The sequence below is a fragment of the Tachysurus vachellii genome, chromosome 7 (assembly GCF_030014155.1).
Source record: "Tachysurus vachellii isolate PV-2020 chromosome 7, HZAU_Pvac_v1, whole genome shotgun sequence".
Lineage (NCBI taxonomy): Eukaryota > Metazoa > Chordata > Actinopteri > Siluriformes > Bagridae > Tachysurus > Tachysurus vachellii.
Window position 1 is genome coordinate 5,013,945 of NC_083466.1, and position 17,272 is coordinate 5,031,216.

The following is a 17,272-nucleotide window of genomic DNA, read 5'->3' on the forward strand; positions in this document are numbered from 1 at the left end:
TGTTCAGTCTGACATCCGTATCTTTTGAAAAATAATGAGTTGTAAACCCATCTGCATCTGCTAAACATTTAAATACATTTTAAGGACTGGGCATCTTGGATGTCCAAAAGTTGCTTGCTTTTAAGGGCCAGATTTACAAATAGTGATTTACTTACAGTGCTTTTACTTACCGTAGTACAAACCTTTTCAGCCTATCTAGTCCCTGTATCAAAAAGTCAATTAATCAGCAAGAGAGTGAAAGTGTAATGTCTTTTGTGATTTATAACAGACAACTGATAGCAGTTTTGTTATTAAAGTTACATATTAAATATTTATATATATTAAAGTAATTGAATATTGTGCTTTGTTTTTTGGCAGGAGGAGCATTGAACAAATGAAGATTAATCTGCAAAACCTTGGCCCTGAATCAGAGCTGGATTTGGCCACTCACCGCTTTGGACCTACAGCAGCTAATATGTTTTTATCCTTTTTAGCGGACTGTATGAGATAATCTGCTTCAGTAAGTGGCACATATTGTAATGAGTCTGTCTGTGCTTTTGCCCTGTTTCTGTCTGCTGTCTTTCCCTGTTGTTAATTGTTTTCTCTGCCCACTCGTTTGTTCCCACGGACACTGATTGAACTCATTCATTCCCTCAGGTGTGTTGTCTTTGTCTCTGATTGTCTCTGCTTTGTTATTGGTTCCTGTCAGTTATATATACTCTGTTTGCTCACTTCCCTGTTGCTAGTCGTTGTCTATATGTTTGTGTTCCTGTTAGCTCTGTGTGTTGCCTAGTTTTTCCTGTCTGTTATCTGTTTCTTGACTTGGTTTATTAAAACGTTTAAAACTGCACTTGGATCCTCACTCGCCTTTGTCCAGCACCGTGACACATATACTTGGATCAGATTTGGAAATAAAAACAGAAAGGTTCTTGATCACAATTTGATTTTTATTTCATTTTAGACACGAACTACAGTGTTTTTTGTTTTATTATTGGCTGATTGACAATATGTACAATGTTCAAAATGTTCAAAAACATGCACTTTAATAAAAAGTTTCTCTCAAACCTTAATTGATTTAGTTATTTTGGCCACTGTTAGCTTTGCGTTTTCTATTTGACTTAACAGGAAAACTTAATGTGACATCTGTCATTGTTTTTGGGGTTGTTTTCCTGTCAGAGCTGAATGATCCATGCGGTGCTCAAACTAGCGCTGCTTTGTTCCGCATTTTGTTCGTCGTTAAATGCAACTATTTAATCGCATTTCTTTGACAGCTATCAACAGTCGTTATTAGACTGTTTTAACTGGCGCTAGAAAGTTAACAGTAACTTACATCAGTGAAAGGCTAACACGGTTAACTTGGCAATTCAAACTATTACAATTTCTGCTGTGAAATCCCCACAAATCTAAAATGAAATATGAAGCTTACTATCATTAATATACTTCTGTAAAACGATAACTTAAGAAAATTTAAGGCACGGTCTTACCTTTTTGCTGGTGGCACGTCCTAATTTTGCCACTGGTGCGGTGCAGGTGCAGAACGTTGTTTATTTTGTATTTTGGCGGACTCTGCAAAATGGTGATAGTAATTGGGTCACACATAGTGATGACGTCGTAAACGCTGATTGGCTGATTGTTGTCCCAGGGTCATCATAAAATAATATTGGTCTCAGGGCGACACGGACTTGGAAAATCAGGAGAGCCCTTTACTGACAAGATGGAGCTATTTACATGTTTACATTCAGTCATCTATCTATGTTGTCAGTTAAAAGATCAACCATCATTTCTGGACCAATAATAAACTCTATGGTTGTTTTGGTACAGTAAAGCCCAAATTAGCCGCATTGCTACAAACATATTCTGTAGTAAATACGGCTTAACATTTTTAAATAATACACTGTTATTTGTGAACTGGTCTTTAAAGCATCAATGTTAATGAGATATAAAAATATTTTTCTGAACAAAGACCAACTAATGTGAAGATTGTTACGAAAGATGTAAACAGCTTCGCTCTAAAGCTTTATTTATTCATTTATTAAGGATTAATCAATGAAAGTCTAATTTATTTTATTCTAAATTCCATTTTTTATATATTACTTTAATACCAGTAATTCTGTATAAAGATATATTTTAAGCTTTATTTGTGTTCTGATCATTATAATTTTTGTTTTTGTTTAATTTTCTGATTGTAAGCTGACTTGTACTAATGTACAATGTAATGTACAATTTACTAGAAATGTACTAATACTTCTAGTAAATTTAAATACACACTATGCTTCACACCCATTCAAGGGTTAGTTATAGTGGCCCAGAAGATTAACGCTTTCATTTAAAGTTGCTCCTTATTTTGTTGGTGTTTTTGTATGGTTTGTTTTTACACTTGACATCCATTATTTGTTTTGTGCCTGGTCCTTCTGGGCCACCAAAGGTATACAAAATTAGTAAAAGAACAGGATTTGTTTTTAGAAAGTCAATAAATAAATCACCAAAATTATGCTTTTAATACTAAAGATCTACTATAATATGTTATCATTGTAGTCATTATCATGACTATAATACATTATCATTATTCTTCTGATGATGCTGAAGCCCCTTATACAGTGACATCACTTTAAAAAATAGATAAATATTTAATAATTTAAGCCATATTACATTTTTAGAGAATAGATATATTCATTTCTTAATATTATATTATTTCTGTTACATTTTGAGTTCATGACATTTGAGGCTGAATGTAAAGTCAGAATGTTTCACTAAGAATCTACAGTCTGTCAGTAACATTAGTGACAATGTCATGTGATGCTGTGGGCGGAGCTTCATGAACCTTTATGATGTTAACATATAGAGAAAGAATATTTTCATTGAGATAAAACCAGTCATCATGTTCACTGTTATATTCATGTGTCTGTGGCTTTCACTAGGTGAGTTTTTCAAATATGTGTTGAATTAGTGATTAATTATTCTGTGTGTTAAGAAAAGGCAGAATGAGTCTTGCTTATGTATTTCTGGCTTTATTATTTAAAGGTTAAAAACATTATGTTCTCTTCTCTATGACAGGTGACTCCATGGCAGATTCAATAGAGCCAATTTTCACTTAGAAAGTTGTAGATGAAGGTGATGATGTTACTCTGTCCTGCAAATACAAAAGCAGTGTTACAGTAAACACCCTGCACTGGTACAGACAATATCCAACATCTAAACCTGAGTTCCTTCTTTATGTTACCCCAAGTGGAGATCTGAGTCTCAACCCTCCCCCAAGAATGTCTGCTAAACTTTATGGAGATAAACAAGTGGATCTGATCATCTCCTCTGCTGCTGTATCAGACTCTGCTCTATACTACTGTGCTCTGCAGCCCACAGTGACAGGAAATCCAGCTGCACTGTACAAAAACTAACACACAGTTTTTGTATCATCAGGGTCTCTCTTTAAACAAATGAGGAGGAATAAAGATGTACTGGGACTCCACTATATTCCCCAGATGTGCTGATTTCTTTGATTATGAATACTAATATACACATACACACACACACACACACAAACACACACACACATATATATATATATATATATATATATATATATATATATATATATATATATAATTTGTGTGTGTGTGTGTATAAAGAGAAAGTAAAGAGTCTGGTTTGTTCTGGATTAGTTTTTACACACACCTCCCTTTACATGTCCTATCCTGCATTGAAATGCACACTCACATCCGCATTCATTAGTTCAGTTATTTTATTGATTTACTTTCCCTGCTATCGGTTTAAGCGATTTCCCCTTAAGTGATTTACCTTAAAGTGAATTTTGTGTGTTTAGTCTCCTGATAGGACAAAAAGTATGTCATGTGAATTGATAGATTTCTCAATAGACAATAAAGTTTAGTTGTTGAGGTTTAAAATTATTTCCAACAACTGATTCCTTTTAGTTTTTACTTATTTAGAAATAATATTATGTTTATATAAAAAAACACAAAAACAATAACACAAATACAAAGAAGTCAAGCACTACCCACTCTGTAATTAATACAGACCATCTGTGTGTCACGGACAGAAGACAACGGAGACAGAGATTACATAAAATAACAGAGTTTATTGATAAACTGAGGTGAATGAAGTGAGCGAGGGTGCAGCAGTGCAGGCAAGCTCCAACACACACACACGGGAAGCCGACCCACGCAGATAGATCCTTGGCTGGACGATGAACTTAGGGAACTACTGATAAAGAGAGAGAAAGAGTCAGACTAGTAGACACAGCATGCATCAGCAGCTAGCGTGTACTAGACCAGACAATGTGTGTGTGTGTGAGAGTGTCTTTTATGCAGTGCAGTAATGATGGGTGCCAGGTGACGGTGATTAAAACTCAGGTGATGATGATCTGGTTTGCTGTGTGAGGGGAGAACCTGGCGATTCCGTGACACTGTGTGGATGTAAAGAAAAAAAATAACCATGTAAAACGTCATATATTCAATCATCCATATAAATATGTAGAGAGATGTAGTTCCTTTAGAGTTTTGTATTGTTAATTGTAATGTTTATTCACTCCATATGTTCATTTTCATTCACGTGTTCCTTCATTGTGTAAAGTTCAGAACATTAAACCTAAAACTAACTTCACCTCAGTCAATATTCCTTCAGTAGCAGCAGCAGGTGTGGTGTTTGTGGTAGTTACTGAGGTAACTTTATCGGTCACATTACAGTAACTAGACATTTTACAGCTTTTACAGCTAACACACTGCATATGAGATTTAACTGTGTTAACAACCATCATACATAGCTGAAGTATTATTATCTTTCATGTGTATATCTACAGCTGTACACAATGTATATTAATAAATCCTACATATTTTCTATTGCTCTGCTTGTGCATTAAGAATCGTTATATTTTAAACAACTTCCCCATTAGGCTGCTTATGTTACTGTTTGCTGTAGACATAACAGAATATCTAAAAAGAGAAGCTAATTTTAGTAAAAAGTTCCTGCACTTCTTAAAAACACGTGTTAACTGTCTGAACCTTGTGAGCATCAAAATCACTATTTACTCAATAAAAAAATATGCTATGATTTACAGTAATTGATTTTCAGTGATTTTCTGAAAAATGATTTTCAGTGTTACTCATTGCGCGGCTCGCCAAGCTTTAATATGCGGCTTGCATGGCAGTAAATAATACGGTGATATGATCATGTGGTTAAAATTTATTTTTCATTTAAATAACATTAAAAACAATCAGGGAAGCATAGAAAAACGAATGTGCTCTATTACAAATAATAACATATATTTATATATATTATTTGACTCGTCACTGACTCACTGCGTTCTGCGCAATAGCCAGTTTTTGGCGGCCTGCCAGAAGCTAGTTTGTGTTTCATGCTAGTTAACAACTTGTGTTTACTGTACACACGGACTAAAAATGGATCGATTTCTTATCAAACAATCCCGCGCACAAAATGAACAGCAACAAAGCAATGCGACAGTGACAAAAGAGGTAACTGATGGGGAGCATGCATCATCTGCAACTCGAAGACTGAATAACTTGGCATACTTTGCAGTGAAAGTGGCTCTCCTATTGACTTTGTCCTATCAGTGTGGCTCACATGAAAAAAATAGTGAAGACCACTGCAGTAAGTGGAAGAACGGCTTAGAATCTTACCTGCAATGTTACTTTTCTACCACTAGAGGTCTCTGCATACACATGGTCAGGAGTATGCGTAACTATACACACATTCCCACGCACAGGATCTTTATATATTACATTCTATCCATAGATATGCACAAATTATACACAAAACTACACATACACAAGATTAATACAATACATGCGACTTCAGGCCTTTTGAAGACAGGAATTATAATTCTTTTCAGCATTTTAAATAAAGTTTTTTGAAGATTCAGAAAAATGTGAAAACATTAGGAGAATGAACACAAATTATAAACTGCAACAAATTATCAATCATTAAATATTTGTGTGAATTACTGGATTAAAAACAGATTTAAATTAATCAATGTAAATGAGGTCAGAAGTGACATGAGAAGTAAATTCTAGGCTGAGGGACTGATGTCAGAATTGACATGACTACACCTCAGTAGGTGGAGCTAGATGTGGTGAGATACAGTTTAGACAGTTTCACAGAGATACTGACATTTATATCTACTGCAAGAGACACACAGAACAATCATGTTATTCTTCTTTGTATTGATAATTGTCAAAAATATTGGTAAGCCATTTATATTATACATTACATTTGAGTGGATGCTGAACATTTGCATTGTTTCCTAAACATGATGATTCATTTACCAGAAAAAAAGATGTTGAGTCCTTAAGCAATGAAATTAGAAATTATGTTGTTTTAATCTCTTTACAGCAGGTGCTGTTGACAGCAGCATTACACCAGACCAAACCATCATATCTTCAAGTGAAGGCAGCAACATCACACTGACCTGCACATATGATCAATCAGCTGATTATCTCTACTGGTATCGACAAAAACCTCAATCAGAACCAGAGTTTCTGCTGCAGATTTATAAATCTACAGACACTAGAATTAAACATGAGCTTGACCCACGACTATCCATCAAAAGTCATGAAAATGAGAATAAAGTAGATCTGGAGATCTTTCCTGCTGCAGTATCAGACTCTGCACTGTACTACTGTGCCATGAAGCCCACAGTGACACAAAACTCTAACAGACTGTACAAAAAGTCAAGCCTGATATTTTTTTCTCAGCAGGTGGAGCTGTTTATCTGTTTTATTCAAATAGAGTCATTTACTAGTTCCTGTATTTTGATCATCTTCTTATCCAAATTGATAAAGCTTAATGTTTGAACAATTCATGAAAAACAAACTGTTTGTATTAAATGATTACTGACTTAATTCCTGGTTAAGGTTCATGCTGTTAATTCCCCTATTGTAACAAAGATGTAACACAATGTGTAGACAGTTAAATGTGCACACAGTTTACTGATGACATTCAACATGTTTCACCATGACACATTGTGTGTATAAAACACTGTCAGAGGTTATCACTGGACTTTCCCTGGTTATGCAAGAAAAAACAACTTAACATTAAGCTCAGAATCATGTACAGTATAAATATGAATAAGTATATGAGGCACGTGTTTACTCCTTTACAACTGTTTTAGTAGCGCTAAGTGTCAGTAGGTAACAAAACTAACGTTAACGTAACTCTGAAAACAGTCCTAATATCAGCATTTCTATATGGGAAGGTAACTATATAGGACATAGTAATTACCTCAGAAAGCAATTATGTGTTCCTGTTTTTGGTGAATTATCACAAGTACTCAGCTGTGTAGCATCTATTAGCGAAATCTTCATCCACATTGTCATCATCTATGTTTACAGTCTGTTGTTACAGTGTTCTTTCTCAGAGGTCTGTTTGTGTTGTGAATTAGTTCAGATCAGAATACAGACAAGAGTTGAGAGCTGTCAGGAAATGCGGGGATAAAAGCAGACCCAAAGAGTTGAGTAAGAGTAAGAGTTGTTTCCTTGTTAACCAAGTAATTTCCTTTTTTGATGTTGCACTTGTATTGATGGTTGAAGAATTTACTGTATATGAGGTAAATTATTCAAAGCTGCTAAATGCTGTTAATGTGCTGAACTTTATACAGCCAGGCACGTATGTATTTTTCGTTAAAATAAAACAAAGTTTTGAATTTCCATAGTCTTCGGTTTGATACTGCATATGGAGCTGCAAGACTTGTTTCTTTGTTAACACAACAAGTATTCCTATTTTGCTGTTGCACTTTTATTGATGGTCCAAGACTTTACTGCATATGAGGTGACTTATTAATAGTTGCTTAATGCAGTTAATGTGCTGAACTTTATACAGTGACACAATGGATATTTTTGTTCAAATAAAACAAAGTTTTGAATATCCATTGTCTTCGGGTTGTTACTGACAAACACATGTAACAAATACAAATGTTCAGAAATCATTGATAGACTAGTAAGTAATGCTGCATCTTCTGTAGCAAAAGGAAATTCAGCAAATGAAAATTAGGTATTTACTACTGTTGTTGTCCTCCCTGCTCATAAAAAAACCTAGTCAAAGCGAATGTTATGGGCTTGTGGTTGTTGTTGCTGCTGGAGAGCAGGTGCCATCTCTTTGTTTTCTTCCAGAGTTCCAGATTCACTCTCGCCCTGTAGCCAGCCAAAGATTTCTCCATTTTGCTCACACAAATTATGCAGCAGGCTGTGACAACCACTGGCACTCTTTTCAATTCAAGTTCAGACTGTTTGAGGAGGCACCTCCACTGGCCCTTTAGCCTCCCAAATGCACACTCTACCGTCATGCGTGCTCTGCTAAGGCAGTAGTTGAAATGCTGCTGTTCCTCCATCAACTGCCCATGGTAAGAGTAGGGTTTCATAAGCCAAGACATGAGGGGGTATGCTGCGTCACCCAGGATTGTGATGGGCACCGCAATGCCTGCAATATTGCGAGTATGCTGTATAAAGAAAGAAATCAATTACGTTATTAATGTGACAGTGCTTACCGTACATACTGTATTATCTACTGCTTCCGTTGGATTATTCATTAGTAATGTACACATAAACTAAACTAAGCTTAACTATTTTTATCTCTCGGTGTAAAACAGACTGTGTGGTTGGAAAATTTTACTGAGATTTGTTTATTATTACATTTCTTTCAAAAACATTTACTTATTTGTAATTAAAACCACAGACTCCATTATGCACAATTACTCACTACAAATATACACATTTAACTACAAATAAAATATTTCTCTGTGTGTTTAAATGTTTCAGCATTGAAAAAGTTTCCATAAAATCCAGAATGTTCATGATCTTCGTGTTTCTTCAAACCTTTTTGTATTAAACAATGGCAGCAGCAGTAGAAACAAATATCACCCTTTAATGGTAGACTTTCATTCATCTCTCTCTCCATCCATCCATTCATATGTACATTTTCAGAAGGCATTTTCTTCTGGTTAAGACAATAAACACACTTACAATGATGTACATCAAGAAGCAATTTAGAGTAGTTAGAGTCCACCTGTATTACATGAGGAATCTGGGATGATGTAATATGTATTAAACAGAGAGTAGAGTATTTGTAGTATCAGGTGATATCAGATTTGAGCTTACTGACTGCACATTATAAACTCTAACTGAGTTAATATGTTAATGTCTCTTTGCTGTGTCTAAATTAGAGATTTAATCTTACACTCAGTAAAACTGTTCTCATTGCTTCCTCAGTTCCTTTTAATTAGCCTAGTTTAAACTATAAATTAAATAAAACTATCAACATTTAAAAGAGATTCCTGTAATATATAATACAATTATTTTTAAGTTTACAAATAATGTAAACACCACATAAACAGGTAAAAGCTTGCAGTATTGTGTAGATGATAAATTGTAAAATACTGTATAACACAGAAATATTAATGACTCTAGTTTACTGTCACTGATACTGTGAAGTGATGATCTGTACAAAGTTACACTACAACAGTGTCACTTCCTGGGTGTGGCCTTCTAGAGACGTGTAAAGTTCAGCACATACAGCACTATTATACAGAATCATCACAGAGCTGTGTTCAGAAATGGCTCAACTATACAACTTACTGTACATAGTGAGATACACACCACTGATTCTAATTCTAGTTACAGGTCATTTATTGTATTATATAATATTTATGTTTGTTTTTAAAGCATATAGTAATTTCCTAATTTACCAGGTAAATATTTGCTTTTGAAAAATTCTTTGCAGATTTATTTCTTTATATTCTTTTTCACTCCAGGCAGTTTTGCTGATAAAATTGGACCAAAGGATGAAGATGCCAACATTTTGGGGAAAGAAACAGACACTGTTACTCTAAAATGTTCATTTGAGACAAGAAACAATAAAAAGCAAAAAAAAGATTGTTAGACTGGAGATCTAAAGGTCAATTGTTCAATCCCTGATTTCAGTAATTGGTTTGTTTGGGGACAGGTGGCGTAAGTTCATATCCTCAAGCTAAATCGGCTACATCGGCTAGGGAGCGCCAAAAAACTTTGCATAGTTTTACATAGTGTCTTTTTATCTTGGTGTTCTTGACAAGCCCATTTGGTAAAGGAAGCGTGCCTGAGAGATATATTCAAAGACCCTATGCATTCATGGCATGTTTTGGAAACTTTTCTTCCTGATTAGGTGGCCGAGATGTTGAGGTGATGGTCTACTAATCCATTTTTCTTTGCAGGCATGCATTCAGTGTGATGAGTTAGACCCTAAGCACATTAGCTTTAGGAAGCGTGCACAGTACAGTCTTTTTACACAAGCCCCTTGCATGCAGGTAGCTTGGCTGAGCAGTCCAAGGCACTGGATTAAGGCTCCAGCATGGGTTCAAATCCCACTGCTGCTAGAAAATCTTTTTAAGGCACCGAATAAAGCATTCAAGCTGTTCCCCCTTCTAGTCTGTGCTAGAGTGGAACACAGATGCTTGTTAGTTCACATGAGCAAGTTCATGCCAGAACCTTTTTTTTTTTTTGTGGACAGCAGAAGACTTTCTTCCCCCCACACATTTGGGAGAGTATAAAGGCTTACTTCTACTCAAGTAGTATGGCTGTGTGGTTTAAAGGGCTGGATTTAATTTCCAGTCTCTTTGGTGGCATGCGTTCAAATCCCACTGCTGCCATAGAAACTTTTTAAAACACTGCATAGTCTTTTTTAAACAGTTTTTTATTGTGTCACCTAAATGTCTGCTCAGTCAGTGTATTTGTATTTACAATGGTATAATTTTGTTGCACAGTAACTTACACAAACACAATTAAGTTTTAAATATAACTTCATGTAATATGTAAATACTCACAAAGTTGGACATTTTTTTGACATTATTTTGTGTGCAGGATTCAAGAAATGATCTGTGATAGGTTTATATGACTGAACATAACAATCTGACCTCGGACTGAATTTGCTGTGACGCTCACTAATGAAACGCACAGAGCATCTGTATTGAAGGTTTTCCCCACATGTAAACAGTCCTATTGTAGGATAAAGACTAGGATTTAAACTATGGCAGGAATCTGTATAAAAATATTCAGTAAAGATTTTCATTTTTAATTTTGGAGCATCTTTTGGAGCTCATTGATTAGATTTATAAACTGTGCATTTAAATAAGGTTACATATATTATGACACATTTTATGTGAGTGATGCTTAAAAGGTTTTGTATAATATTGTACATTGGTTTTTGTAAAACATTTTGTGTATCTTTAAAAATAGACCCGTGTGTGTGACTGAAGTGACTGAAAAATTCATTACTTTGGTTTGGTATATTTATTTATTTTTTTCATTTCTGACTACAAATTTCGGTGTATTATAACTAATTAATTATTAAAACTATGGTTTATTAGTGCCAGGAAACGACGTGATGTGGTTTGAGGCCACAGCTTATTGACGACATGACGTCACTATGACGCGGCGCCTGTTTTGAATTCGGCGCTGTTCCAGAAAGCTGCGATTTAAAACACGCTTCTTTACAAACTCACTATCAACGCTCTTATCACGCCCTGTAACACGTACGGATTAGACGACTTGTTTACGAGTATGGAGAGAGAGATGAGTGAAGACAGGAAGCTGTGCGGTTTACTGAACGAGATGCGATTGGACGGGTCGCTGTGTGACGCGGTGCTCAGAGTGGACGAAGTGGACTTCAAGGTCCACAAGAACATCCTCTCGGCGTACAGCCCGTATTTCAGGTAAAAAACCAAACACAACTTTTCATCTTAAAATGGTACCTAATGAGCAAAAACTATACCGAAGATGAAATGGTATTTACATTAGTATTAAATGAACAGATCCATAGTCACAACTCCGCGAGTCTGATTTAATGATGATTTCTTAACGCCGACGTTTCCTCACAGCCATCTGACTGAAATCCACCCTGTTACACGATATTGTAATAAAACAAGTGTCAGGATGTTAAGGAGCGCATGTCCAGTGTGTGTACTGTGTAAAACACATGCGGTGACAACTGGGCTGGAAATAAACTATGAAGTGTTTGTTTTTTTCGCTGATATTTAGCTCGAGTTTAGTTTTCTTCGGCTACACCGTCTTCATCTTATCTTCATGGAAGAATATTTATATAGTGATAGATTTATTTCTTTTTAATAATCTGGATTTGCTGAATGATTCATTATAGTGTCTGAAGTACAATTAAAATGTATTTATTACTGGACTTGTCTACAAGTTACATAAACTACACGTTTGATTGGCTATCGTCGCTCTGATTGACAGGCTAGAGGAACGCCCTCCGTTTAAACTCTCTCTAACTCCTGACTGCAGCATCCACATCATCAGGACTCTAGTCTATTGTGTGGAGATATTTTTAATATATGTTTTAACTAATATATGTTCTTCTCTTCCTGATCTGCAGAGCTCTATTCACAAGATGGAGCAATCTGGATCAGAGTGTGTACAACATCAATGGTGTATCTCCAGAAATCATGGATCTTATAATCCACTACATGTACACGCAGGACATTCAAGTCACCACTGATGAAGTGGAGACTCTCTTGGCCACGGCCAATTACCTGCTTATCCAAGACCTTGTAATGAGCTGCTGTGAATTCATACAGGAACATTTAAACCCGGATAACTGCTTAAGGATTTGGCAGTACGCTGACACTCACTCGTGCTACGAGCTGCGGGATCAGGCCTACATGTACACGTTGCATCACTTCGAGGACGTCGTTTTTTCACAGTCTGGAAAATTCCTAGAGCTGACCGTGGAGCAGCTCAGTGACATCCTGGAGAAGGATGAGCTGAACATCAAGGAGGAGAAAACAGCGTTCCAAGCTGTATTCCTGTGGATCAGGTATGATCCCAGCGTCCGAACGCAGCACATAGTGAACCTGCTGCCGAAGGTGAGTGTCAATACACCCGACCAAGACCCTGATGATTGTTCCTACCTTGAGTTTGAATGGAACAGAAACCAGACAGTAGACTAACAGTTAGGGATAAAGTGATAGCTCTGAATTAATTTAATTAGGTAATGATGGTAATAAACAATACATGCTAATGGGCAGGAAAAATTTCATTATTTTGAAATCTTCTTGTTTAATAATAAGTCTTTTTTGTTATATAATACGATCTTAATCGTACAACAATTATCTCACAGTCTCCTGTAGAAATTAGTCAGATTCCATATTATCCTACAACCTTCCACATTTTTGCTCCACTTTCTAACCAAAAGTTCTGACCTTTCATATTGTGTTGTCTGTGCTGTGAGGTCAGGTGCGGCTGGCTCTGGTGACTCAGGAATACTTCCTGGAAAATATAAAGAAAAACCCGGTGGTCAGCAGTGTGTGTGAGTGTCAATCCATCATCGCCAACGCCATGAAGGCCATGTACATCTCCAACACCAGACACTCACATCTGTTTACCCGTCCACGGCTCCCGTATTCCATCTTGTTTGCCATCGGCTTCAGTGAGGAATCTTCTAAGAACATAGTGGAAACGTACGACTCGAGGCTGGACAGCTGGATGTGCATCTCCAGCAGAGAAGAGCAAGTTCGAATATATCACGGCACAGTGTACTTTGATGGTTTGGTGTATGTTATTGGTGGCTCTGACCTTGTGGAATACTTCAACACCATGTGCACATTTGATCCCCTGGATGGAACGTGGAACGAGGCAGCGCCCATGCACTCGCGCCGCGGCCATGTTAGCGTTACCGTGCTGGACGGATTCATCTATGCCATGGGAGGCTTCGACGGCACCGTGAGTCTTAACACAGCTGAGCGTTATCAACCAAGCACCAACCAGTGGAGCCTCATCCCATCCATGCACGAGCAGCGAAGTGACGCCAGCGCTGCCACTTTAAATGGCAAGGTAAGCCTTCAATTCTCACACACACACACTTCAGCACAGTGAATTGGGGTCAGAGGTCAGGATCATTCCTGATACAGTGCCCCGGTACAAAAAGGGTCAAGGACCTTTGGCTAAAAAATTAAATTAATATATTATTAATATTATTTAATGTTCCAGTCCCTGATGAGACCTGAAAGCAGAACCTGGAGACACCCAGAAGCTTGATTACTTTTTGTCTTTTTTTTTTTTTTTTGGTTCCTGTAGATCTACATCTGTGGAGGCTTCAGTGAAAACAAGCATCATTTCACGGCTGAGTGTTTTGACCCTTATTCTAATCAGTGGACCCTGATTGAGCCGATGCACATGCCCAGGAGTGGCCTAGGTGTCATTGCGCTGAACAACCAATTGTTTGCTGTAAGAACTGAAAATAACACACACACACACAGAAAATTTAACCATATGACCTATGTACTGATATAAGGATCGAAATTTCAACCTTTAAACAAAAATGAGACTATGTGGTAAATGTGAAAATAATTCTATGAAAACTTAATTTTTGAAGAAATAAATGAAGCTCATATCATTGTTTTGTAAGTGGCGGGATGGATACATGTTTCTATTCGCACTGTTTATGTTCATTCACACAGAGAAATCTGATGTTTTATAGATCGGAGGTTTCGGTGGATTCAGTCGGATGCAGAGCATCGAGGCCTTTAACCCTCGCACCAACTCCTGGAGGTTTCTTTCCCCCATGCTTAACCCACGCAGCAACTTTGGCATCGAGGTAACGAACCTGGTGTTAATACAAGATTAGACCCAACTCCAAAACCTGGAGTGAATGAATAATAATGAATAATAATCCATCTATTGTCTACCTCTTCACCATATGATCGTCTTCTTCTTCTTTCAGGTGATGGACGGTCACTTGTATGTGATTGGTGGCTGCAATAATAAAGGCACAACCTCCAGATGCGAGTACTACGATGTGTATAAAGATGAGTGGTAAGAGCAGCTTACTGTCACTTCCAGAGATCTGGGGTTATGTAGTTAAGTTTATCCTAGAAACTCGTAGGGTGTGTGTGTATCTTGTAATTATTTAGTGTATTAAACTGAACCCCAGGGTAAATGTGATGTTATGGTGATAATTAAACACAGAAACATTACAAACATGACAACCGTTTGATTTCCTGCAGGTTCCATGTCCAGAATCTGAACATTTCCCGCAGCGCAGTCAGCTGCTGTGTGGTTTCTGGGCTTCCCAACGTCACCGACTACACCACAGAACGTGATGGTTTACTCTAGATGCACAACTTTTATTATTTTTATTATATTTTATTATTATATGTCATGGTATTATTAATTAATTGCCTATTTTAAGACATAGAGTACAGATTAGGATTTAACCTCTATCTGTCATTTTAAACATTTATTTTATTGTTTTAATCATCTGCGTAATTCACCTGTGTTTATGACACAATAGTCTGTTATCGGAAATCTGTATAAATATTCAGGAATAACTCCTTTTTTATTTATTTATTTATTTCATCTTTGGGAGCTCAGAGTTTATATTCATATACAGAACAAATCAATCAGATTATGTATGAAGTATTTATGTATATAATGTATGTGTGATGAGTAAATGGTACGAAAAGTTAAAAAAAATCTATTTTTATAATTGTATAATGTTCATTACGGGAAATGTTACTTTATACCTTTAAAACTACTCAGGTGTGTGTCAATGAATATTAAATGTTTTAAAATGAATATATATGAATATAACAGTATATTGATTTTTTTGGTTCTTTTGCATTTCAAAAAATAAAAAAAAATCATAATGTGCTGGGTGTTAAAACACAATGTTTAATATAAAATGTGTCTTATATGTATATAGAGTTGTTTTTTTTACTTTTTATATGAATCAAAGTGTACAGAATACAAAACTTGTCTCACTTTATTATTGTTACTAAATCTCATGTACTGGATCTATAATATATTCAGCTGTATGAGTGTGTATATATTTTATATACATATATTTTACTGTTTTATAGTTATTTTGATTAAAACCATGTAAAGAAGGCTTCTAACACAATAAATCTGAGATTTATATTAAAATAATTCAGAAAGATTTTTCTATTTTTTTAAAATTCTGAACAGAAACAATATTTTAGTGTTTCCTGTCTCCTGTGTCCCACAACACTCCTCTTTAGTCAGAAACCAGCTAAAGTGAAAGACAATAATGTTTAATACAATTCTTTATGTATCAGAGACTACACTGAAGCTGAGAGTAGAAATAAAACCAAACACATGGATAATTATTTTCAGTACCTGAGCTTAGTTCTACTTTGCAGTGTGATATGTTTTGCTCACAGAAAACACTTTCTACATGGATCAACCTTAAAAAAACAAAAAACAAACAAAAAACCAAAAACAAATGCAACAATAAAAAATGCTGTAATGGATATAAATTCTTTTTTTGTAACCAGACATACAGGAAGTGATTACTTCTGTGCAGGACGTTAGGCCTGTTTAGGTTCCTGAAATCACTTTGGAAAGGAAAAATAATGTTATTAAACAGTTAAGGACATTTTAAACAAAATAATAAAACTTTAGCTTGAGCAATTTTAGTTGATTTTATTCAAATTAAAGTTTTCATTTTCGTTCCCTGTAGAGATTCTAATCCCTGATTCTAATCAAACAATAATTAACTTTATTAAGCTTCCTAACTGTTCACTGAGTCTGTGTTAGAGTGAGGTGTGATAAGCTAGCACTGGATCTGCATCTTTCACAACTCTGGGCTGTATTTCTGTGCTGGTTGGACACAGATGCTTGTTAGTTGACATAAGCAAGTTTATGCTAGAATGTTCCTTCTTGGTGGAAAGCAGAAGACTGTAAAGGTCTGTGTGACTGTGGGTAGTGTGGCCGAGTGGTCTAAGGCGCTGGATTTAGGCTCCAGTCTCTTTGGAGGCGGGGTTCAAATCCCACCGCTGCCAGGGAAATGTTTCAAGGCATGGATTTAGTGTCCTGTCTCTGCTAAAGTGGGGTGTGATAACCTAGCTGAGTCTTGTTTCACTCTTCTACTGCACATATTCATCTGCAAAAAAACTAAATCTATGAAAGTAAAAAAAAAAATCTTATTTCTAGAAAATGTCATGTTTTTTGCCATAAAAGATAAAAAGTCTTATAAAATACATTGCACACTAGCTCATAAATCTTAATTTAAGAAAATTGGTCTTCTTCTTTCTTGACAAGTAAATGTTAACTCCTTTTGAGGTAGATTTTACCAGAAACAAGTGAAAGCTATAAAGTGCAAGTTTTGGTGCATGTTCATTTAGATTGTTGTGCTAATTTTAAGAATAATACCACCCCTAAAAACTCTAATTTCAAGAATCTTAATTAAGAAAGGTCAAAGATTTGTTTTTTGTTGTTATTTTAGTGTTTTAATCATAAGACAAATTGCTTGTGTGAATATAAAC

General features: G+C 35.9%; 1 protein-coding gene and 1 non-coding gene across 2 annotated transcripts; both read left to right on the plus strand.

The window, feature by feature from the left end:
* The first annotated feature begins 11,448 nt into the window (after window positions 1-11,448).
* On the plus strand, window positions 11,449-15,271 carry LOC132847893 (kelch-like protein 10). The gene is made up of 7 exons (XM_060873398.1): window positions 11,449-11,686; window positions 12,364-12,853; window positions 13,224-13,820; window positions 14,064-14,213; window positions 14,467-14,583; window positions 14,710-14,801; window positions 14,993-15,271. The coding sequence occupies exons 1-7, from the start codon at window positions 11,535-11,537 to the stop codon at window positions 15,099-15,101; spliced, it is 1,707 nt and encodes a 568-aa protein (XP_060729381.1). The 5' UTR covers window positions 11,449-11,534; the 3' UTR covers window positions 15,102-15,271.
* A 1,437-nt stretch (window positions 15,272-16,708) lies between these two features.
* Window positions 16,709-16,789, plus strand: trnal-uag (transfer RNA leucine (anticodon UAG)). The gene has a single exon. It is a non-coding gene; the product is annotated as a tRNA-Leu (tRNA).
* The last annotated feature ends 483 nt before the right edge of the window (window positions 16,790-17,272 follow it).